This window comes from Cottoperca gobio, chromosome 10 (genome assembly GCF_900634415.1).
Source record: "Cottoperca gobio chromosome 10, fCotGob3.1, whole genome shotgun sequence".
NCBI lineage: Eukaryota > Metazoa > Chordata > Actinopteri > Perciformes > Bovichtidae > Cottoperca > Cottoperca gobio.
The window spans coordinates 17,309,535-17,333,992 of record NC_041364.1 but is presented as its reverse complement, the minus strand read 5'-3'; the positions used below and the strand labels follow the sequence as shown (position 1 = coordinate 17,333,992).

The 24,458-nt window shown below is 38.6% G+C and overlaps 2 protein-coding genes across 7 annotated transcripts; one reads left to right on the top strand and one right to left on the bottom strand.

Annotated features, from left to right (window-relative positions):
• The first annotated feature begins 634 nt into the window (after positions 1 to 634).
• Positions 635 to 7,310, top strand: faf2 (Fas associated factor family member 2). Its single transcript, XM_029442121.1, has 11 exons — positions 635 to 860; positions 1,751 to 1,819; positions 1,966 to 2,100; positions 2,433 to 2,509; positions 2,592 to 2,730; positions 2,856 to 2,941; positions 3,752 to 3,843; positions 4,472 to 4,649; positions 5,344 to 5,515; positions 5,668 to 5,811; positions 6,053 to 7,310. Exons 1-11 carry the CDS (start codon positions 798 to 800, stop codon positions 6,233 to 6,235), a joined length of 1,338 nt encoding a protein of 445 aa, XP_029297981.1. The 5' UTR covers positions 635 to 797; the 3' UTR covers positions 6,236 to 7,310.
• Positions 7,311 to 8,951: 1,641 nt separating this feature from the next.
• rnf44 (ring finger protein 44) lies at positions 8,952 to 22,708 on the bottom strand. 6 transcript variants are annotated; one of them, XM_029441576.1, is made up of 13 exons: positions 22,391 to 22,708; positions 18,904 to 19,096; positions 17,980 to 18,202; positions 17,154 to 17,321; positions 16,531 to 16,704; positions 16,239 to 16,400; positions 13,788 to 13,900; positions 13,551 to 13,638; positions 13,274 to 13,395; positions 13,087 to 13,186; positions 12,534 to 12,995; positions 11,643 to 12,198; positions 8,952 to 9,362 (listed from the first exon to the last, which is right to left on the bottom strand). In XM_029441576.1, the coding sequence occupies exons 2-11, from the start codon at positions 19,008 to 19,010 to the stop codon at positions 12,933 to 12,935; spliced, it is 1,320 nt and encodes a 439-aa protein (XP_029297436.1). In that variant the 5' UTR covers positions 19,011 to 19,096; positions 22,391 to 22,708; the 3' UTR covers positions 8,952 to 9,362; positions 11,643 to 12,198; positions 12,534 to 12,932. The 6 variants fall into 6 exon arrangements, with proteins under 6 accessions (XP_029297436.1, XP_029297437.1, XP_029297433.1 ...); XM_029441577.1 differs by having other exon boundaries at positions 12,843 to 12,995; XM_029441573.1 differs by having other exon boundaries at positions 11,643 to 12,995.
• Between the last annotated feature and the right edge of the window lie 1,750 nt (positions 22,709 to 24,458).

Here is a 24,458-nt window from a genome sequence, read left to right as displayed (position 1 = left end):
AATATTCTTACAAGCTTAACTTTTACACTCTCATAAATCACTGCATTTTTTTTTCTCAGTTTGATAAAGTAGATCACAAATAGCCAAATAAATGCATTTTCACTCAAGTAGTACAATTACAAAACATAAGGCTTATTTCAGTCGTCAAAAATGTAATTTGGTGTTGAACATGATATTAGACGTGTCAATCTCACTCTTTCAGAAAGCGAGGCCTTGGTGATATCTTGTTTTTCTTAAATTTCAGAAATATAACCAGTATTTCTAATGGAAAAACTGGTGTAAATATCAGTGCTAATTTAAAAGCAAACGTATTTGTATAGTTGGTGAATATCAGATAAAACACCAATAATATGAAAAACACTTGACAAAGAAAGTAACAATTGAGACAAATACAATTTGGTAATTGAGTAAGGCTCCTGCAAATTCTTATTTTCATCATCAATGAATCTGCTGATTATTTTTCTCAGTTAATTGTCGAGAAAATGGCACAAGATAGAGAACTAGAGCAAAAGCACAACGGCTGTCATCAGCAATGATCTGTTTGACCGTTTATTTTTATTTTACAACGATTGTACAAATATCCCCTGGTAGAGGAACCTTCTGTTCCTGTTAGGACGATCCACCCAAGTAATACAATCACATAAATATATGTTCAGTATTGTATGTGGACGGTGTGTGGTGATCCTCGTAACATCCAGAGAGCTAGGCGGCAGCAGCCTGCAGAGGTTGAGAGCACAGCAGCATCAGGAAAAGACAGTTGACGTTGTTACGCCTTGCTAGATGATTGGCGAGGTAAGATGGCGGCGCCAGAGGAGCCAGAATTATCTCAGGCGCAGACCGAAAAACTCCTCCAATTTCAGGTATACAGCCGAATTTTCACACTAACACATGTCCATTTGAAACCTCACACGTTAATATCCTACCGTTGTTACGGAGTCACTCTAAATAGGTGAAACTGTGCGTGTTTAAACGCTTTTTGCAGTCAATGTAACACCAGCTACCTAACGTTACCCGTCAACTTGAGTCGGAGCTAACGTTAGCAAAGCTAGCTAACATTAGCTAAGCTAGCTAACAAGTTAGCTGACTTTAAGGGCCATAGGGGGACTTACACATATTCATGTTTGTTATATTTTACTCAAAGACTTATACAAAATCCAACTTTGTTATCCAACATCACTCGTACTGTGTTTTAATTACATTTCTTCCTAACCGTTAACTTGGCTAACGGTGGATGGCCACTGACGCTCCCTACTAAACAGTTGCTGAGTTAACATTAGCACAGCAGTCATGATCAAGCTGTCAGTGAAGTTTCTCAGGGACACAACTGTTTGCGCTATGCTAAATGAAGTTGTTGGTTTTATGACGATATCATTGAAGCAACGTTCCTCTCCCTTTTAATCTGTAGTCTGTTCTTGCTATCTTAGTCTACAATTACTAAAATCGCCGTATGAATCACTTGATATGTTGGAAAGCTAGCTGACTTGTAAATTATCGTCATCCTGCTTGGGGTAAACGATCTTGTAGCTATGTATATTGAAATTGATTTCGAGTTTAGATGGCTGCCTCAAATAAAGAGTAGTTAATCAGCTACACGAATCCTGTCGTTCGTGTGCGATTCTTGCAACTTTTAACTACAAAGGTTACAAAACCAGTAGCCTTTAAGCTACTGAAGGAAACCCTGAATATATACAAACCTGTTTTTCTGAGCAAACTGAGGCCTTTACACTGACTTTCGTTTCATGTCTAACAGGACCTAACTGGTTTGGAGTCGATGGACCAATGTCGTCGAACATTAGAACAGCATAATTGGAACATAGAGGTAAGAAAGACATGATTTTTTTTTTAGCTGTATTTACAATTGGATTGTCATGGGTCTGTTAACATTTGTATTCCTATTCAGATTCTGTGAACTGTGCTGGCTTAACTTGACTTTCAATATGATGTTCTTAAATGTGTGTGTTTCAGGCTGCAGTACAAGACAGACTTAACGAGCAGGAAGGAGTGCCCAGTGTGTTTAACCCTCCACCATCCAGACCTTTACAGGTCAATACAGCAGACCATAGAGTATATAGTTACATCGTCTCAAGGCCACAACCCAGGGTAGGTAGGGTCTGCATGTCTTTTAATGTTTGTGTTTTTGGACAATGTCTTTGTGTGTTTTTAAATATCTTCACAACAAAAAGAATATACTGGATTTCTCTTACAATTTTCTATAAAACTATTTCTCATGCTCAACAGAGAGCCATATTCTAGTGTGACTGTGTGTTACCTTTAAGACAATAGTTGAAGAATGTTCAATCTAAGTGGTTTCTTTTTCTTCTAAGTTATTTTGTCATTTTTAAATTGCATTTTAAAGGCACAAAACATAGAAAAGCCCATCTATCTTGGACTTTTTCAGTTTGGAGTGTAATAGACTGCTTTGTTCTTTTCAGGGATTAATAGGATGGAGTTACTACTTGATAATGCTACCTTTCAGATTTACATATTACACACTTCTGGACATATTCAGGTAATTGAGGCACTTTGATTTAAACTTGGAGCAGCTGGATAGAAGAAGGTAATTGATGGCCACAATATCCTTTTTCTTCAAGGTTTGCCCTGCGGTTCGTCAGGCCAGATCCTCGTGGTCGTGTGACAGACCCTGTCGGAGATGTTGTGTCCTTCATTCATACTTTTGAGGAGAAGTATGGTCAGTCACACCCTGTATTTTACCAGGGAACATACAGCCAGGTGAGTTCAGAGAACAAATGTCCAATTGCAAACGCACATCTTTTCTGCTCTGAATGAATTTCAGTTTGTGGACAAGGTGAAATTACAAAATGTTGCGTTTCTTTTCTTCACCCTGAAACACACAGGCACTGAATGATGCCAAACGGGAGCTCCGCTACCTATTAGTGTACCTTCACGGGGAGGATCATCAAGACACTGACCAGTTTTGCCGGTATGATACATATGTCCTTACTTACATCACCTGAGTGTCAGCCATCAGAATTAGGGATTCACCAATTTATCAGTCGAACATCGGTATCAGCGGATATTTGCCTTGTTGACAGTCATTGGCCTATTGGAAAAAAAGATGACATTCGCTGATGACATTTGTTTATCCGCATCAATGTTTCAGTTATTTGTGGACTGACTCGGACAAAGCTGTCATACCCAGCTGCTGACTCTGAGATAAGCCACTAGTTGGACACAACTCTGGCCTGATATATGAGGGCAACAGGTGCCGCTGCACGCAGTTTGTTTTTACAAGAATAACAAATAAATATGTCGGAGAAAGATAAGTGACATGTATTTAATAAGACATGTTTCTTTCCAGAAATGCGCAGAAGCCGCACTCGAAAAAGTAGCCGGTGCCAGTAGGCTATCATTAGTAGTCAGTCGTTGTAAAGCAGGTTAAAAAAGCTTTTGAATCAGTTATTTCTTATAATAAAAGCTTTTTTATGTGAAAAAATACTTTTATTAAAGGTCGTTTCATAAATGTATATGAATGAATGTGTGCTTATTCTCAAAGGTGAATGACTTTAAAACTATTTAAACCTTTATTTTTATGAAGATGTATTTGTTTCCCTGGCACAGAAAGGGGTTAAATAACAACAGAAGACGTTGGCATCGACTATCGGCCAAGTTGTAACATCGGTATCTGCCTAAAGATTTCACTGCTGGTGCATCCCTAATAATAGGATTTAATTGCATAGCGCCTTTGACTTATACATGGTTTGTTTTGTGCTACTGATCTGTCCCTTCCTAGCTCTACACTATGTACAGAAGAGGTCGTAACCTTCCTCAACACACGAATGCTCTTTTGGGCATGTTCAACCAGCAAGCCTGAGGGCTACAGAGGTATGAAAAATGTATTTTATTTATATATTTTTTGTATCAGCTGTTCATGAATATGTAAATATGGGTTGCTCTGGTCAAGAAAAATATCTGGTATCACTCGCACATCCCCTGTATGAAAGATGTGAGAAAAACGTAAACTGGAGAATTTGAAAGTGGGTAAAGGGCCCCTTAAGGTTGACCTAAGATGATTGTCCTTTATTTAGTTTATGGTCCCAGGTTGTTGCCTTTTTCTTTCCTTCAGTTTATTCACAAACGGTTAAAACACAAGTACAACCGTAAGACCTAATGGAGATGTGTGGAAATGGACACTCTTAAGATTGCGAGAAGAGGCCCAGGCCCCAGCAGATAGTATTTCAAATATATGTTTACTGACACGTTGTCAAGATTAAAAAACCTGCATGTATTATACAATAACATGCAACCTACTAAACACCTAAATGGTCCCAAAACATTTATTCTTTCAGTCTAAAACACTGGTCTTGAGTTCTTCATTGAGACTTCTGTCACCACACTGATACAAGGAACTTGAAAAACATTTGTTTGTGTTTAAAATAAATAAAAATGAAAAGGTTGTGTGGATTTACATCTCACTGTTGAGATTTGACTGTAATATTTGGGTGTGTTTCAGTGTCCCAAGCATTGCGAGAGAACACCTACCCATTCCTGGCCATGATAATGCTGAAGGACCGCAAGATGACTGTGGTTGGCCGGCTCGAGGGTCTCATTCAGCCAGAGGACCTCATCAATCAGCTCACCTTCATCATGGAGGCCAACCAAACACATCTGATGTCTGAGCGCCTTGAACGGTACTGGAAATCAATAGTCACACTACATGGCGTGAGACATTACATCCCCATTTACTAATGGTGAAGACTGGAAGTTACATGTGATTGATTTGATATTAGGATTGAAGCTCAAGACAGAGTGGAGTTAATGATCACGCAATTCAGTTCACAGTTGCAGTCCGCAACATGTCATGACACCGGTACACAGAAGTCACGTGTTCTGTACAGCAGGAAAAACATTAGTGCTGATGATCGGTTTCTTTTTATTTATTGTGAACAAACGGCAGCAGTGACAGTCTGGCAACGTTGGGATCATGTTACTATCTGCTGCAAAAAAGTCTAAGGAGCGGGTTGTCCCATGAGAATAGCTGGTCAACCTTAAAAGTCGAGTCCAACTTAAGCTTGAGCCATTGCTGTCGCTGCCAATCAGAGACGCTTCACTTTGATCAGCAGGAACGGCTATGTTGCTGCTGACTTGACACACACACACACTAGCTCCTTCACTTTCTCTCCCTCTACCGACCGGCCGCACACTCTCTATCGCTCGCCAAGGTACCATGGGCTGCACGGAGATTAATAGCGGGTGGTGCTGGCAGATTGGGAGTTTAATAAAATCATAATAACTAACTCGCCAAAACACTGGCAGAAACCCTGCACACTGCTAGTATACGAGAAAGATACACAGTTTATAAGTACAGAGCATTTTCCTTTTCAGGGAGGAGAGGAGCCAGACCCAAGTGCTAAGGCAGCAGCAGGATGAGGCCTATCTGGCCTCCCTCCGGGCCGACCAGGAGAAGGACCGAAAGAAAAGGGAGGAGGAGGAGCAGGTGAGGCAAGAGGAGGAGAAGGTCCGACAGAGTGCTCTTGATGAGGAGCGGAGACAACGGGTGAGTCTTACTTTCATTACATTTGTGTTGTACATGCCAATCTATACATAGACACCCTAACTGATGAATTATGTAAACAACACGGTCGTCTCTTAACATGCATACAATTATTTATTTTTTCATTCATGTTGTCAATTTGTTTTTGTCTCCAGACACTCGAGGAGGAAAAGGAGAGGAAGTCAGAATGTCTTCCCCCAGAGCCGCCTGCAGATGATCCAGAAAGTGTCAAAATAGTGTTTAAACTGCCCAATGATACACGAGTAGAGCGACGATTCCTCTTTGGGCAGTCTCTGACGGTGAGCCCCACCCTGTGTACACACCCCGTTAACCGTAACTGATTTATTTTATCCAGAGGTTTGTCTGACGCAGACTTGGGTGGACAAAATATATTTTTTCATGCCGATGAATTCACTTGAATGGTCTCACATTTAAACATCACTCTAAAGCATTTCTTCTACATATCTACTAGAGATGCACAGATTCTTGGCAGATTTCTTTCTTTCTAAGAACTAAAATTGACTGTTTGTTCTTTCACAGGTAATATACGACTTCCTCTTCTCTTTGAAAGAAAGCCCAGAGAAGTTTCAGATAATTACAAACTTCCCGCGCCGAGTCTTGCCCTGCCTTCCGACTGAAGAGCAGCCCAACCCTCCAACACTGAAAGAGGCGGGACTCAGCCGCTCCGAGGTCCTTTTTGTTCAGGACCTTACGGAAGATTAAATTATGACATACCTCCTGTACAATGGAAACACATTTTCCTCCAATACCCACCCACCTCCTCCTTTTTTTTTTTTTTTTGTTTTTACTTATTTTGTTAAATGGCCATTATTCACAAGGATCGTTGAGATAAAATCATAACCTGGAAAAATTTAACCACCCTGCATCCAGTCCTTGTTTGGTTGTGTGTACGGGGTTCCCAATAGCCTGGAAAGTCTTGAATTTTAACAAATAAATATTTCTTGAAGTCCTTCCTTGAACTCATCTTTGTATCCGTGGGGACAACAAAGTTTGTTTTCCATTGTCTGTATTAGCTACCAGTTAATTATTGTCCTTCCTCACCAGTAACTGTTGCAGCAAAGGATTAATTATCTACTGAAACAGTAACATAGCTTTGTGCCGAACCAGAACCATATCCCAAATTACTTAATGTCTGGGCACCTGAGGAAGGCAGGTTGTATTAATACCTACTGACACACAGGATGCAGCGTGGAGAGGTTTGGATTTCTATGGTGGTGTGAATGGCTTGGCTATTTTTATGTCAAAGACTCGATGTGTGATCCATGTGTCCTAATGCAACATCCTTTTTACCCTTAAGTTTGTGCATTTCCTCCACAGTTGTTGTCAAGCTCAGTACTGGTCTAAATTGGGGTTGGTGTGGCTATGATGGTTTAATCTGTGGTGTGGAGAGCAAATGTACTGCTTCAGGGAGCAGGCTGGTGGATTTGAACATAAATGCATATGGGAACCCTGTTTTTAAATGAGCCGTGACGTGTACATAAGTTAGATATTTAAAAACCCAACATTTACCTTACACTTGTTTTTTTGACCGTGTCATAAAATGACCAAATGCAGGTTGGTTACTATGTGGAAGCAGACTGCCTCAAGCTCATGAAGTTTAAAAACACAATATTTAACAAAGGCCACAGCTTTTCCATGTGGCTTTATCTAGTCTAGTACGAGTCTGCCCATAGTGTGCCTGTGGTTACTCTTAGATGCCTGATTTGCCTGTAACATCTAAATGGGCTCATGTAAAGATGTAATTTTCCAACTATAAATTAAAAACATTTTAAAAATGTGGGTTTATTGAGAATGTACAACATGTTCTTGTGGTCATGCTGCATCAAATAAGCAGCCTTTACTGTGCTATGATTAGATGAGTGAGAAAACACCCTTTGTCACGTCATTTTGATTGGTCGATTATTTTAGGTACTTTTTAGAACGGATTATTTTCACTAGGATGACATGTAGGCTATTGAAACTAGTATACTATGAGTTTTTTAAATGTCTCACTATGGTATTACATGTTTTATAGCAGACTAGGCTAGACTTTTTGAAATGATGACATGTCGTCCTATACTACGGATTGTTCTATGGCATAGGCCTACTGCACGTTGACCGTCCCATTCTCGTGAACTTGATATCTCAGGAACGCCTGGAGTGAATTTCTTCAAATTTGGAAGAAAAGGTCAGTGTGACCTCACAGAACACGGTTTTGGCCATAACTCAAGTATTCACACACTAATTATAACAATTTCACACAAATGTCTAACAGGATAAAATGAAGTGATGACATTTTAGACGGACATGGATATAAATTGCAACTTGCCGAAGGTATACAACCGCGAGTCGGTAGTTCTAGTTATGACATACTGTGACTTTTTAAATAAATATTTTGTACACTGATTTTTTAAATTACATTTATTTGCATACTATAATATGACTTATGGCCTACTATGAGTTTTTTAGAACTGTTTTTATTGCATACATACTATGACGTTTTGTAAGACTTATTTGACTACATACTATATTATAATTTTTCTGACTTTCTTACATACTGTGCTATGACACTTAATGATTGTCTTTTTATTGACATTTCTTATGACTTATTATAATTTTGTTGCATACTATATATATTTTTTTTTTATGACTTATTTCTTACTATATTATGACTTTTTATGGCATACTATACTATGACATTGATTGATTTTTTATATATATTTTTTTGTTGTGACATACTATACTATGACAATTTTAATGACATTTCTTACTATAATTTGACTTTTAATCACATGACATTTAATGATTTTTTAAATTTCATACTATGACACTTATAACACGTATTGCATACTATACTTTGACTTCTTTAATTATATATTTTTGTGACAAAATACTATGACATTTATGAGTTTTTATTGCATACTATGACTTTTTAAATTGTATTTTTTTATGACACTATACTATGACAATTAATGATTTTTCCGACTATAAATTAAAAACATTTTCTTGTGGTCATGCTGCATCTGATTATTTTCACTAGGACATGACATGTAGGCTATTAAAACTAGTATACTATGGTATGACGTGTTTTTATGACATGACATTGTACTATTACTTTATTTTTTAAATCATATACCATTTTATTATATAGTATGATATTCTTTCTGACATGTTATAACATACTATGACATCTGACATCTTTTACATGTTTATGGTATTTACTGACATTTCTTGACTTTTTTATAAACATACTATAGTATTAACTTTTTAGTGACATACTATTTTTTTATGACTTCTTTTATGTCATACTATACTATGAGTTTATATATTACATTTTTTCACATCACTGAAGAATTAGTGTTATTTTTTAAAACTGATAACAGCTAATAACATTTGAGATTTAACCTTTAATAACTAAAGTCAAATAAGACAAATGTGATATTGGTATACATCATACATTTATTAGTGAACAACCCTTTCAAATCAGCCACAACAATTAAAAAAAAATATGATTGCACTACTTGGTAAAGCATAACTAGCAACTTTCATTTAAAAAAAGTACAAATCTTAAAAATTTCAAACAGTATACAGATGTATATATAATACACTAACTAGTTATGTTAAATGCTACAAACAATATGATTCCAATGGAATGAAAAATTATAACATTAATAAGAACCATTTCCTATATATAATATATATTAGTTGTCCCCCCCACCCCCAATACAAACATGGAAAAAATGAGGTAACTGTAAATGTGCAAGTACCAAAGCAAAATATCTGCCTAACACAGAACACATGCCCCTGGCTCTGTTGGCGGGTGGGTAGTCTGGTGTTCAGGCAAGAACCCCTAGAGGCCAGGGAGAGTAAGAACAGTAAACCACTATCCCACCACAGCAAAAGTCATTGGTAAACAATAAATGGCATCTACGGAGCAATCAATCACAAATCCTAAATAAATTTTAGCTGCTTATTGGAACACATCTTCGCACCACACAAGCTGTGAGATTATTCAATAACTCTTATTAACAGAAAGACTACAAGACTCTATTCTCAGTTGTCATTACAAGTTACCTCATTACCTAGGCCTTAATGGGAGGTTCTCTTTTTATTTAACAGGGTAGCTTGTCAATAAAATATTTACTCCAAAATAAGAGTGCTAACATTAACATGAATTAAGTTATCTATATGTGAACAATACATTTTAAGATATTGATACACAGAGCAATAGCCTGATAGGCAGGAACAGCACTACACTGAAATAAGTATGACAACACTTGATTCTTTTCAAAATCCCTTAAACTATATTGATTTTCACTGACATTGTTTAGGGCTATTAGTATAACATGCTTTAAGAATACATGGGATCAATGACAAACTATTGCATTCACGCAGGTGAGTTTTCATACCTAAAAGCAGAACATCTAGCACCTTTTCACTATGGCTTTTGATAAACTACAGTAGTTTCAGAGCATGTCATTTTCAGTCGTTAGGGCAATAACAATAACACAAAGTATGTAAGAATTTCTGGATTCAAGACCAGTTTTTTTTTCTCCGCTCTATAAAATGAAGTTAGCGCAATAAAATCTTGTAGTCATTCAGTTCTATTACAAATGTGTGCAGTACAATGCATGGCAGTTATCAGCTGAGCGTTAAGATCCAAACCCCCAGAACCCAAAGCCAACTAGAGCTAAAAATCAGTTGGGATCTGGTTGACAAGCATGCATATTGTGCACCGTTAAATAGGTCCCCACCAGATTTTGAGATATCCTCCACTATAACACACTTGGTTTACTTCTTTTTTTTTCAAGTCATGCAAAAAACCTCTGAAGTAGATTTGGGAGTGAATTAGGTAGGATAGTGTGCACTGCGGCACATTCAGAAATAGGTTCACAACCGCTATGTGGAACATATGGTTTGAGTAAAAGAACAAAAGTCAAACAGGTTTGAATAATACACTTGTAATGAGTTGCAGTGTACATTGCCTCTTTTCAGTGAATATTAATAACATATTTACTGATCTTTTTTTCTCGCATGCCTGTCTTTAAATGATGTAATATCTACTATTTCCGACAAAACAGAATATTATAATTGATTACATTAAATTATTTGTGGTCTGAGGAAAACGACCACACTAAATTCAGATATACCCTTATCATGGCATCCTTTTCATTTGAAATGGACTGTTCTCCTTTATTTTTATATACCGAGAGGCCCTGAGTGATTTTTTTAAAACTTACAATATATGCCAGCGAATAGATATGTACACATAGGTTAATTCTCAAAGCTGTGGGTTTAACTCATTAAATGGCTTCTTTTTTTCTCTTGAAGGTGGCACACACGTCAAAGACTCACATTCAATTAAGAAACAAAAGTAAAGAAAAAAGGCTAGATCCCTTTACACATCAAAGCAAACTGCCGGTTACAACTGCCTGTTAGTGCTTACTGGGGCAGTTAAGAGACGAGAGTGAATACAAAGCAAAAGTCCATTTGTTGCCCTTTTTTTACCTCCCAGCCCAAATGTATCCTGTTTTTTTTAGTGTGAAACTCAAGCAGGGAACTAGAAGTCGAACAGTGTTTCTACACTACTGAACTCTCCAGCTCTGTGTCATCTGAACCCCGCCCTGATCACTGTGGGATGCACAGTTGGCGTAACGTGGAGTGTCACCAGTGACTTCTACAAGGGTTTTCAACATTCTTCTGTCTTCAAACGTTTATCTAAAAGCATTCACACTGAAGCTATACATACAGTTGCTCTTTTACAACACCATCACCGTGGCCTTAGACAATGACCTGACCAAGTTACCAGATTATAACACATACATTACACAAACATGTTAGTGCTCCAACTGTTTCCTTCAATGTATTTTCTCTAGAAGATAAAACCAATAAATAAACCTTTTTTTTTTCTTTGCTTTTTTTAAACGGCATACTTTTAAAACAAGTGGAAATGACAAAGTATTTTCAGGATTAGTAATAGGTTTGTGCTTGTCAAGGTCATAAGAAGGCAGATCTGAAATCTTGAACAGTAGGCTATATCTGTATATTGGATTTGGCTCACAAACAATGAAATAAAAAGCCCAGTCTTCCTAAAAAGGGGAAGAAAGTTCATTTAAAACTCGCCACTCACTGCACATATTGCTTTCTGCACAGGCCTCCAGAGCTTTATGGCATCAGCACAGCCTTCAGACGAGGACTCCCATCCTTAAACGCAGTCAGGGTGGAACCACATGCTAGTCTTCCCTCATGGCGCTTTCTGAATAAGCAAGCAGTTCTTTTAGTATGCTTCTTTGTCTCTTCTTTTTCTTAAAATTCGACAATTTTGGTGGCAATGCTTGATTAAAATATTGCTAGTCTGAATCAACAGTTCATGCAAATCCTAGCATGCTGCCCTGTATCCAGTGGTTACACAATGCATTGGCTCTGTGAACAGGACAAACACACACACACACACACACACACACACACACACACACACACACACACACACACACACACTCACAAACTCACAAACTCACACACACTCACACACAATATGTACACACGCATACACACTTGCCAGAGGAACAATGCTGACGTGGAGGGTGGATGTAGCACTTGTGCAGTTATGCCAGATGACCTCAAAAAGACGCAGTCCATTAATCCTTGACTGCTTTTGTACAGATCTGTGTTCCAGAGTGGATAATCTGGGGTAGAAGAAACCCCACAGTTGCATGTCCCATCACTTGAAGTCCATAACATGAGGCTTAACAGAATCTGCATTTAACCACAGCAAGTCACACTTTCCTATTAGAATTGGCAAATCTAAAACAAATAAGGGGTAAAACTGTTGAAATTATCAATACATTATTGCAGAACATACATTATTAACAAGTCACTTTGCCCAACACCTACACAAACATGCATCTATGATGGTCAGGCGTCGCCTCCAAACACAGATACCCATGTTGAAGTATTCCTATTATTTTTCTGCTAATTGCACAAGGTGTCCAGCCTATCATCCTCCGGGCTCCCGACTCACCTCTTCCAATGCAGGACTCCAACTTTTCATGAACACCACAACCAAATCCACTAAATAAAAATGAAACCCTGTAAACAAAAGCAGCAAATAATGCATTGTAGGGGAAATCTTTGGAATCTGCAACGAGGGGGCAGAGAAAGAACTGGCTGGCGATCCCAGAACTCTGGCTATAGGCTGCGATAGGCAGTGGGTTTCATGAGACTTGGACAATGAAGCACAGCAGAGGTACAACAGGCTCCAGGAAAAAAATCCTGGATTGCTTATTATTTAGGAAGGGGCAGGAGTGGTGGGTTGGTAAGCAATATTTACTGGAGGACGCAGGTTAGGTGGCAGATGTCCCCAGTTTTGGGACAGACTCTGGTGTGTGCAGCTTTCCAGTTCAGCACTCAGAGACAGTTCTCACTCCACCTCCCGGTGTACGTCCGACGCATCGGCTCGACAGATGGGACAAGTGCGATTGGTCTGGAAGTCAAGCGGAAAGCATAAAGGTGTTAAGCACAGCGTATCAAAACAATTTACAGAAAACTATGAGAACACTGTGGCATCGACGTACCTTTAACCATTTATCCACACACTTTGCATGGAATTCGTGGTTACAAGGTAATACCCGAAGTAGCTGCCTGCACTCAAAGTCACTAAAGCACACAACACACCTGAGGAGAAGAAAGGATAGAGTTACCAGGATATAGATACATCTGTAGGGACGGGATGTAAGTAGATTGTTTTATTAAAAGGCTTACAGCGTTTGTTCAGATAGATGATTCTCTGAGTTGAATCTGTAGGACGGAAGTTGCTCTATATCGGCTTTAGTGAGTCCACGTGGCTTCGCTTCACCCAACCTCTCTGCCAGATTCAGTAATGCCTACAGAGAGAGAGAATATCCATTATGGAACAGGAGAGATTGAGACAGAAGTTCATTTTAAAATAGCCTGATTAAATAAGAAGTATTCTTGTTGTCCAAGTTGTCAAAAGATTCCATGTGGCCTAATTTTCTTTTCACCGAGCCATCACACTAACCTCATAGTTTTCCATCTCCACATCATCCACATCCAGGTCTAGACTGATGGCCGGGCCCACTGCTGTAGGAGGCACAGGAAGCATCGACCTAAACAGAGAGAGAAACATAACTTGTTGAGCGAGCATTAACACAAGAACTGTTCACCTTCATTCAGTTTGGAGAGCAGCTGCAAAGAGCCAGAACGCAGTAAAAGAGCTACACTTCATTAACAGTGTGGTTTTACTGCAGGTACTCACAGGAAATATGGGAGGAAGCCTGGGTAGTAAGATGGAGGGGGAGGAGGGGGGAGAGGTTGCTGCAACCGGTATCTCTGTCCACTCACTCGCCGGGGCAGCATGTGGGGGTATGGCTGAGGAGAAACACAGAGATTTAATTATGTAGATAAGAAGTCAGTCATTACAGTGAACTTAATAATAATCAACATGATAGCAAGTTTTACAAAAGTCTGACGTATAATATAAAGGCATTCTTTAGGCAATAAGGACAAGCTGGAAATTCTTGGTGAGCAATGTGAGTAAAAGAAATCCTAAAAACAGAACATACAAGAACTGTTTTACAGTAACACAATTATCTTAGAAGCAGTTCATATTAGGATTACAGTCCAGTTATTTTCTCTAACTGTTAAATACAGAAGATGCTACATGTGGCTACTTTAAGCGGTCTGAAGGCATCTCTGGCAGAGCTGTGTCATGAGTAATGCAAGTAATAACCGCTCCTGTTAAAAAAAGTAATGTCCTAACTTTTTCAATGAGCAATAAGTAAAAGGAGCACCATGCCTCGTCTGGTAAAGACAGTGGATCTCAAACTTTATTCTGACATTCGATAGCATTTTTTATTAGCTGTTACAATAATGAGCTAATGCAAGTTTTACTGAAGCAAAAGTTAAGACTTCACCTAAACTGTCAGACTTTGTAGATATAATATACATTATATTAGTATTACTTCAGTGCTTTGCTAAACTTAAAGTGAACTTGTGAGCAATATAAGTATCTTCATATAAACATATTGTTCCAATATTAATTAATCATATTCATACACCTTTAAAACTGACATTTTGACCTGTCAAAACAGGAAGAGCACAAGTGGAACTAATAACATCAGTTCAAGCAATTACTGTAATGCAATACAGCAATTAATCAAATCAAATGTATTTATATAGCCCAATATCACAAATGATACATTTGTCTCAGTGTGCTTTACAGACTGTACAGGATATGACACCCTCTGTCCTTAAACCCTCGCAGCGCACAAGGAAAAACTTCCTAAAAGAAACCCCATAATTAAAGGGGGAACAATGATACCAGTTAGACCCGTGGAAAGGGTCTATTAAAGTTTACTTTTACTCAATGCACCCTCTAGGGTAAGAAACTACCGCCCAACTACCACCGTGGTGCCTTTTGAGCACGTTAGATAGTGTCAGACTGCTGCAGTGGAGCTGCTCGGTGGCAGGATCAGGGTTTCTGCAGGGTTCCAGTTTAAAACCTTTTTCATGCCACATAGAATACAAAGTAACGCCTGCCTCACAATCATACCAGTATGATGGAAAAAACTGAAAGTTAGAATTATTTATTATTTATTTCAGTACTCCGGCAGTAAATAACAATAATTCCTAACGATATAACTAAGTACACTAAAGCGACATAAAATGTATAGATATATTAACATTAAGTTTTTGTTAAAACAACACTTGCCCATTATGGGACGACGAGCTTCATAGCTGTTGTAGCGAACAGCACTGAGGGTTCACGAAAGGTCTGATGGTGTTAAATGTAAGTGAATGGCCTCCTGCCTGCACAATCCACTCTTTAAACAATCACACTTTTAGTTAATAATGTCTCCCAACAGCCCATAAACGGACACAAAAACATTTATAACTAACATAACTGTCTAAGGTAGACAAGAACAAATATTTTAATTCTTATAAAACAAATTGTAAACCTTTGAATACCCTGTAAGGCAGAGCTTCCCAGACTCATCACTTTTACTATGTACCAAATCAAATGTCCTAAGAACTGCTTGCCCTGCAGGTATCAACAAAGTAACAAGGAAAGAGCCGCCTCACCTCACCTACTGTATATACAGCCTTTGCTGGTTCTCTGCGCTGTGACGGTAGCTCGCCTGGTAACGTCTTTTCATTGACCTAGAATTAGCACTAGAAGTGGCCCCGCTAGCGCCTGAACTGTCAGGGCCGGCGTTGTCGTTTGCCTCTCAACTGTTTTTTGGACTTTGTAGACATTTAAAAATTTCACTCATTCTGCTTTAATAAAGCTGGAGTCCAAATCCGACTGCGTTTAGCTAACGCTAACATTACCAGTTCATGCTATGTCAGACATCATGTCGCGACCAACCACATTTTATTTCTAAAATATTTAAAAGATTAAAAGCTATCTTTTACATCATTATAATGTGATGTTGAGTTAAGGACTTGGGCCAGTTGGAGTGCTATTATTAGGTCTTTTAGCAAGGCTCTTGCGTACCACAGTTTGAGAATCACTGCTTTAAGGCATTAAGGAAACAAAGTATAATGCTATTGAAGACTTTTAAAGTCCTGCAGATGCCCTGTGTGCTGGAAAGCTTCCAGCTGTGAATGTGTTGATCTGAACAGGTGTGAAGCAGGTCATGCTAAAAATAACTCATAAGAGCACTGTCAATTTCCCTGGGTACATGAAGGTCTGAAAATGTCTTACCACTCCAAAGGGAAGCTCCTGATGCAGAGGCTCTTGAGGAAGATACTGTAGCGGCAGAGAAGGAGGCAGTGCTGGTGGGTGGTGAGAGGGAGGGTAGGAGAAGGTCCTTAATGGGTGCTGGTCCCCTCTTAGGTCAACTTCATTGTCTACCCTCTGTAGAGGCTGAGAGATGTACAGAAAAGGAGCGATTAGACCCGACATATGTGTGCAAATCAACAAACTAGTAATTACATTCTACATCCGCTGTGCTGTGCGTTCATTGATGAACATGTGTATGCTGTGGACTACTCACCATGCGTGGGTGCTGAGGCTGTAAAGGGACAAACTGGCTCAAAGGTGTAAGGTGCGGCGGCTGGTGGGGGGGTACAGATGGGGTCGGGTGCAATACAAAATGTTCGCTGGAGATCAGGGGTGGAAAGGCTTGATAAGACACTGGCATGTGCTGCATGGTACATGCCTGTATGAGCTGAGGAGAGAGAAGAAAAAAACCCACAAATTTATGAAGGTCAATTTTCTTTTTTTCTGTTATTTATGTCAAGAATAAAAGTCAACACTTTGAAGCAGCCTCTGTATAATCAAAGCAAATGGGCTCCTTATAATCGCAGTAAGGCAGTTATAATGGAAGCATGTTGTAAGCATGTAGTGAACAGAAGCGATGTAATACATAAAACCACAGCACTTGGCACCATACTAATTATCATTCTGAAGTTTGTTTGTTTCCACACATTAACTAAATATACAACAGAATCATATTCTATGTTGCTAATACTTGTGCTAACATCAAGACTAAAGCACAAATCCTGCACAGTAACAGCAGCAGCTTATTTGTTAGTCATGAACGTGACAGATTGCATGGCTGGTATGGTGTGCTACATGGATGCCACTGACATTTGGGCTCTTCCTTTTCAAACTCACAGGAGGAGGAAGGCAGCAGAGCAGAGAGAGCTGTCCGCTGAACATTACCGAGCATGCTGGGAGCTGCTGAGTGTTGCACCCTGGAAGGGGCTGCCCGGTGTGGATGGGAAATCCATGGGTCGTCACCGTCGTAACAGTGTATGAAATTGGAACGGATCCCTGGTGCATCTTAAAAGAAAAGAAAAGGGGGGAGACAAGGGGTGACTCCACAATCTGCCTGAAACAGAAGCCTGTCTGCAAAAAAGAATTCGTTGCATATGACATTGCAGGTCTCCTCCTCTCTAAAACAAATGGAGCCGGTGATCAAAACCAATAAAAACACTGAACAAAGCAGTTTCACGTCAAAAATCAGTGTTTCTCTGACAATATTCGGCTGGCGCGAACATTTGCTCAGCTTGTTTCACTGATAACTAAAGATCCAGACATCTGAAGACTAAAATCCTTCATCCAGTTAAAATATGTAGTTAAAAACTACCAAGATCTAAAAAGAGAAACATAAAATTGTGGCTTAAAACTGGATAAAAGGTCAATTTATGACAACTCTGACACACAACGCTGTGCAAAGGGGATACTTCGCCACTACAGACGACCAAATGAAACGTCACCTTGATTAAAAATACACATTTCTCTATGTTTGAAACATTGGGGACAATGTAAGTACACAACAACGATTCATCAAAATATATACCATACGTTTAGTTGTTTTGACATTTTAATGCGGTCATGTAACATATTATACCTTTTAACGTACACATTACTGAGGAATACGTTTGGTCAGACAAGAAACGTTATAACTTCTTTACCCATCAAGTTCTTGTTAGGTTACCTGGTCATGTAGATCCACCATGATGGGGCTCTGCTGGGGCAGGTGGGCAGCAGGGTGAAGCATGCGTGGAGGTGTGCTGGTGTGGCTGTATTGTCTGGACTCATCTAAAGGAACCTGTTGGTGATGTTGGGAGAAAAGCAGATGATGGAAGTTCTCATCCTGGACCAGAGAAGTGTGCAGTACAGGTCTGTCTCGTCTCCCCCACTGGCGTCTCAATGGTGGGCTGCAAAGAAATTGTAGATAGTTCAATACGTTATCCTTATAAAACAGACCCTTGTCATCAGGTAGCTGGATTGTACTCTGTTTCCTTAAAATGAGCTCTGCACAACTGCTTTTCCATAGAAATACTAGATAATATAGATAGATACTAATAGTGCTAAGTAATCAGTCACAACACTTCAGTGGTAAAGTGTAATTCCATCCAAACCTGACTATAATGTGTCAATAAAAATCTGCCTTGGGGACGTGATATTTTAAAGATATTTATATTAAGGTCTGTATATCGAAATACAAGAAGTTGCATATGTATTATATTATTGGAATAATAACCACCAATGTTAGTTGGAGCACATGTCAGTAAATAATCCTGATACACACAATGTAGCAATGTTTTTTGACCTTTGAAATCATAAATATCTTGAAGGGACGCAAGTAAGTCATATTTTTGAGGTTTTGTTTAGTATACGTTAACGTGGGATTATGTTGCGCTGGAAAATCCTCCTTATTTTAATGAGTCAGTGTGTAATTCATTTTTTTATTTTGCCTTCAAGTAAGGCCACATCAGTCACACTCAAAGCTGAAACCTGGTTGATGTTGAACAAATCCAAATCTTATTTTGAATACTTTTAAGTTAGATACAACAAAATGCATGAAATGTATCTTTATAAGAAAAATACCTTATGGAAAGACAAGGAACAGTTTTACCTTCTCCTGAGATGCACTGGGGAGTTGCAGGGCTCTCCAAGGAACCTCCTTGGGTTTAAGGGGGCTGTTGGTGGCAGCCTATTTACTGCTATTTCCCATGGTCGCATTGGTGACGCCGTGCAGACGAGTCACGCTCTGGGAAGGGAAACTGTTCAGTGGAGGCACTTGAATGTTGCCTCCGATTGTCTTAACCCTGCAAAAACATACCAATTGACAAAATCACAACCCTGCTTCTTATGCCACAAAGCTTATTTATATCATTTATCTATCAGCTGAGAACACAGTCTAGTCAATAAGGAAAGTCATGAGATTAAAACAAATAGCTAGTTTTACTCTTTCCAAAAGGAATACACCAGCTATCAAGTATAATGTGTAGTCACATTTTAAAAATTCACAAAGACTTTCATATCACTACACACCCCAGTGGGATTAGATATGGTTTTGTAAAACTGAATATATACAACTGTATGGTAATACAATAAGTGTTTAATGATAGTAAATTAAAATGAGTAATTTCTCTGAGGACCACTTAAGGTGTATGATCCTAAACTATGCAGTTTAGGTTACATCTCAAACAATCCAAATGTAAATTAACTGTCCTGTAAATCCCCTAAAATTAGGATGGCAAAGAGTAGGTATGAATGATTTGAGGATTTTTGTTCACATGTGAACATACATCGATTGATACATGTTTTAGCTCAGGGAATTGTTTAGATCACCATTTTATTGGAAATGGCTTACTTGACAACCACTGTAGTTCTGCACATTAAATTATTTATCTGGATATTATTTAATTCCAGATTGCATAATTTCTCTCTTAGTTGATTACGTTTACCTCACATGATGGGTGTTTTTAAAACACCTTTTTTTAATTACTAACATTCATATTGACTTGCTCCAATATCCAAGCAGCCATTTAAATGTATGCGTTATTAATACACTTGAAAAGGTCCATACACATTTAAAACCCATATGACAGTGTTATAACAAACTATAACACAAATAACAGTATGATGTCAGCCACAGGTGCCTGATCAAGATCTAAGCCATTGTAACGAAATTCACGTCATTTCTAATAAAGAAAGTCACAGTTCAGTTATACACATTCCATTTTTATATATTTTTAATTTGAGTGTATTACAAAGACTTTTCATGTGTTGAGTTTAACCAAAATGTTAAAATATTGAGTACATAAGTGTTAACGTGTCAGTGCAAGTAATGCAGCATATTCGGGGACAGAATAAGTGGGGGTCGCTGTAGCCTGCCTGAACAAAAACATGGAAAGCCATGTGCTCAAAAGACAAAGCAACAACAAAAGATGTGGAAGGCAAGCAGGATCGCTCGCTATCATACAATTTAGGAGGCCAGTGTACCGTTACACTGCTTCTTAAAACTATAATGGAAACCCCCGTACAATGCCACTGCGAAAATGACAAACATTATCGTTGTGGCAGCCGTTGGTTCCTTATTGTCAGGGCTAATTCGACGTCCCCTGTTAAAGGAGAGCAGCTAACTTTAGCCAAGCTAGGCTAACGCTTTGTCCCGACATAGCAGGACACACCAGCCGCAGATAACTAGCTATTTAGCCAGCATGTTAAATACATGTTTATGACAACTGCTCAATTACCACTGCACATTCTACCAATGTAACATGTTACACCATAGACAGAGACCAGCATTGTATGGACAGGTTAAGCTAAGCGAGTTGGCCAACAACATAGACCACATCTTACTTTCTTAGCTAGTTTGCTTGCTCGGTGAGAAGGGGAGATGGCAGGTGTTTCAGCCTCCGAAAAGTCGTGTCCCATTAAGTTATCCTTGCAGGTTAACCGACTACCATCACCCGATAGAAACTAACGGAACCTGAATATCAATCGACTGTTGTTTCCTCCGACAGATATTTCACAATGTCGGACGGAGCTGCTATTAGCTTGCTAACGCTTGTCAGCTAACACTCGCTTCCAACTGCTGCATAGGGTATCCGTTTTTTTCAGAAACCGCAAAATAGTCTGTCCGTTAACGGCAGCGTTTACCTGAACAGGAAATACCGTTAACCGTGTGAAAAGGATAACGTTAGCCACACAACGACAGGAAACATTCCTTGGCGCGTGTATGTTCCTTGAAATGCATTGTTATGACAAAACCACGCCTCCTGGCGTGAGTGACCAATCAGCGCGCAGCAAATACAGACAGCGGACATCCAGACACTCTTAGCTACAATGTATCAAAACAAGCTGTTCCTGTTGTTAGTTGTAGCTTACAAACAACAAGCGCACTGAGAGGGTGCAGGGTCACCAAACACTAGTGAAAAACATTATTCAACTCAATATCCCTAACCCTAATAAAAAGCCCAATGTCAGACCAAATAAATACTCTGACCTTCCTTTTTCCGCCTTTCTCATTGTATCTTTCCACCACGGCCAGCTTTACAGTGCTATTTTAATAATTGTCACATATGTACTTTAGTATCATTTTGAGGTGCTTGTACTTTATTTCCATTTGATGGATCGATGCATTATTATACATTTAAATTACCCAGCTGTATTAAAGCAATTGATATTGCAGATCCACACTAACATATATACAATAAAAGTGCTGCTTACATTTGATTGCATTAGTAATAATGGTCTGGAAATATTCAGCAAACCTGACAGCAGTCAATATGCAAAGTACAAAAAATAAGTACAAAATAATTAGAACAGGTTTCTACATTTCAACCTCTTAGGAATAAGGAACCTGGTAATGTTTAACCATTTGAGCATCACTGACCTGAAAAGTTTCCCAACTAAAGCATCTGTCTTGTGGCAAACTGTCTCACTTCAAAAACAAAAACATTAGTGATCAGTTTATCAATTATGACTAAAAGTAAAATTGTGTTTTAATGAATTACCTTTAGCCCACTGCAAACATACACTAAGTGTTTATTTGATAGAAGACACTGCCTACAGTCTGAAGTGACTCTCACTGGAGGCCACAGTGTCCTACTGTAAACTACCCAGACGTTATGTAATATTGCACTTGCGTGATCAAGTGAGAACCACCCTTCATCAGCTTTTGCAGGATATTTCTCAGCTAAGTTTTTTCAGGCCAGTGAATGGAGCTGCAATAGACTTAATGTGATGCTACACTTGAGAATTATCAAGCTTTATTAGGCCTTATAAGCTACATATCAGGCCCACTTTGTCCAGTAAGAGTTAATAAATAATGTCTTCTCTGTTTTTGAGTGCTCCAAAGCATTATTCCTTTGAATGCATCCACAAGTGTGCACCTAATGAAGAGCTGACTAAGGAGAGCGGCAGTGGTATGCAACATAGACTAAATGTAAACATTACAACATCGCACTCGGTAGCAGCAAAACAAGGAGGGGCTGGAGGTTGAGCAGGATGACAGCCATAATAACCCGTCTAACCATCTCCCGTAAACACGCACCGTAAATCTCCAAAATGCAACCGAGACAAAACGATAACAAGAGGAGCAGTGTAGTTACCTGATTGTTCATATGAAAACATCTGATCACTGATATTTCCCTTGTAATGTTCACATCTCGTTAGGCTAAGTGCGGCATCCTACGGTCAGCTGTTCCCGTGTGGAACATTCCGTGGATTTCACCACTGCTGTAAAAAAAGGTGCTAACATTAGACTCTTGTATTATCACCGCAAATTGTCTCTATGTTGTGCGGGTTTATTGGTTTGCAACCCCCGAGATTATTTCCGTAATCGCCACTTTTTGGTTTTGGAAATGGTCATCCAGCCCGACAGTTGCTTTGAGTTTCTGCAGTTCCCTGTTACACCCCCATTTCTACGTATTTCCAGAGCAGAGAGCACACGCCATGCTGCCATTTTTACCGTAATGGACAGAAAAATATGCGTCAGTCTGACTCGAAAGTTCAGGGTCGCCTATGAAATCGTTCATTTGTATTCTGGGAGTGAAAAAGACAGAAAGAAAGTACTCAGAAGCACTTAAGTAAAAGAAGCCTACTAATTATTCAGAATGGCCCCTTTCTGAGTGGTACATCGTTATATATACTATTATAATATTATATTTATATTATTGGCTTATTATGATATTTTTGGGACTATATCTCTGGACATTGCATATTCTTTTTATACTTCATACTTCCACTTCTATAATTGCAAAGCTCTCAATTCAGATATATTGTACATATTTTTATAGTATTTTTTCATATTTGTATTGTCATTTTCTTCTATTTTATATTCATATATTACATTTTTTATTGTATTTGTTCCTCTTACTATGTTTATGTTATCCACCAATGCAAATTCCTTGTACGTGAAAACCTACTTGTCAATAAATTATGATACATGTTGAAAAGTATCAACAGCATTATAAAGTTTTAGATGGTGGAGGAAGAGCTAAGTTTACCTACTGTATTGTGAAGTTTAACTCATAATGAATCCTATTCTATTCATCAAATGTTTTCTATGTGAAATCGTAACCTGCAAAGCAACTAAGCTGTCAGATAAGTGTAATGGGGTCAAAAGCCCAACATTTCCGCCAGAGTTGTAGTGGAAGGATAAAGTAGCACGACATTCAATTGAAGCACTTCCAAATGTATACACAGGACTCTCTTTATTTTTCACACCTGCTCAAAAACATAAGTCATTAGTGTGCAGCATCCACTCGGTTTAAGGGATCATTTCACAGTCAGCTTTTGTGCATTTCCCTTCTTTTTACCTTTTTTACTATAAGGATCATTTAATCTATGTTAGATCATAATGCAGCGATTTATTCACATTTTCGTGAATAGTTATTCATCACATTTTGGTATCAAAACAATCAAGTAAAATAAAAATTCAAACATGTACACATTTATCTCCCCCAAAAGTCAGAAAGAAAAATGTCCTCAATCCTAAGGAAGTGCATAATATGGAAAAATGAATAATGCTTCAGTAGCCTAATATAGTTCCTCCACCGGAAAAACAAGGATGCTTCTGTGTATTGAAGGAAAAACTAAAGAGTTAGAAAAAAAGAATAGAAAAAATATACAGACACAAAACAAACCCATCCTAACCCTAAAAAAAGGGGGAAAACATGGGCAAGAAGGGAGGCAATGCTATATTTTATAAATGATATTAGAACAACAAGCTTATGTAATGGCACAAGTTAATACCTTATTATAATGTATTGCATTTTAATCACGTTCTTCTGTTTATTGATTCATGAGCCTGTGAACGTCATTTTCAGGAATTATTTCAACATCTTATCAGGAAAGACAACACCCTCACTGACCCTTGGATCTTTCAGTCACTCATTCAAGTTAGATTCATTTATTTATTTTTATATTCATGTTTCTGTTTACTGGAATTGCTTTGGTGACATTCCCGCCTATTCGTATATCTTTATTGCAGGCTCATGATGGGCAGTGTTGTGTTCAGTACTGTAGATAGATAGATATTTTATTTAAATCATAAACTAAAGTCTAATTTGATTAGATTGCAGGAACAGGCTCCGGCGATGTCTGTCATCAATACGCAGACTGATTTACCTTATGAGTATGTGAATGATAATATTTCTGGGGTAGCACATACATACA

Coding starts and splice junctions, on each gene's coding strand:
- rnf44 (XM_029441573.1), bottom strand. CDS start 19,010: ATGCGACCATGGGAAATAGCAGTAAATAGGCTGCCACCAACAGCCCCC. Junction 16,401..16,530: donor AGCCTCAGCACCCACGCATG/GTGAGTAGTCCA, acceptor TACATCTCTCAG/CCTCTACAGAGGGTAGACAA. Junction 13,639..13,787: donor GGCTTCCTCCCATATTTCCT/GTGAGTACCTGC, acceptor CTCTCTGTTTAG/GTCGATGCTTCCTGTGCCTC.
- faf2 (XM_029442121.1), top strand. CDS start 798: ATGGCGGCGCCAGAGGAGCCAGAATTATCTCAGGCGCAGACCGAAAAA. Junction 861..1,750: donor AAAAACTCCTCCAATTTCAG/GTATACAGCCGA, acceptor CATGTCTAACAG/GACCTAACTGGTTTGGAGTC. Junction 2,731..2,855: donor ACCAGGGAACATACAGCCAG/GTGAGTTCAGAG, acceptor TGAAACACACAG/GCACTGAATGATGCCAAACG.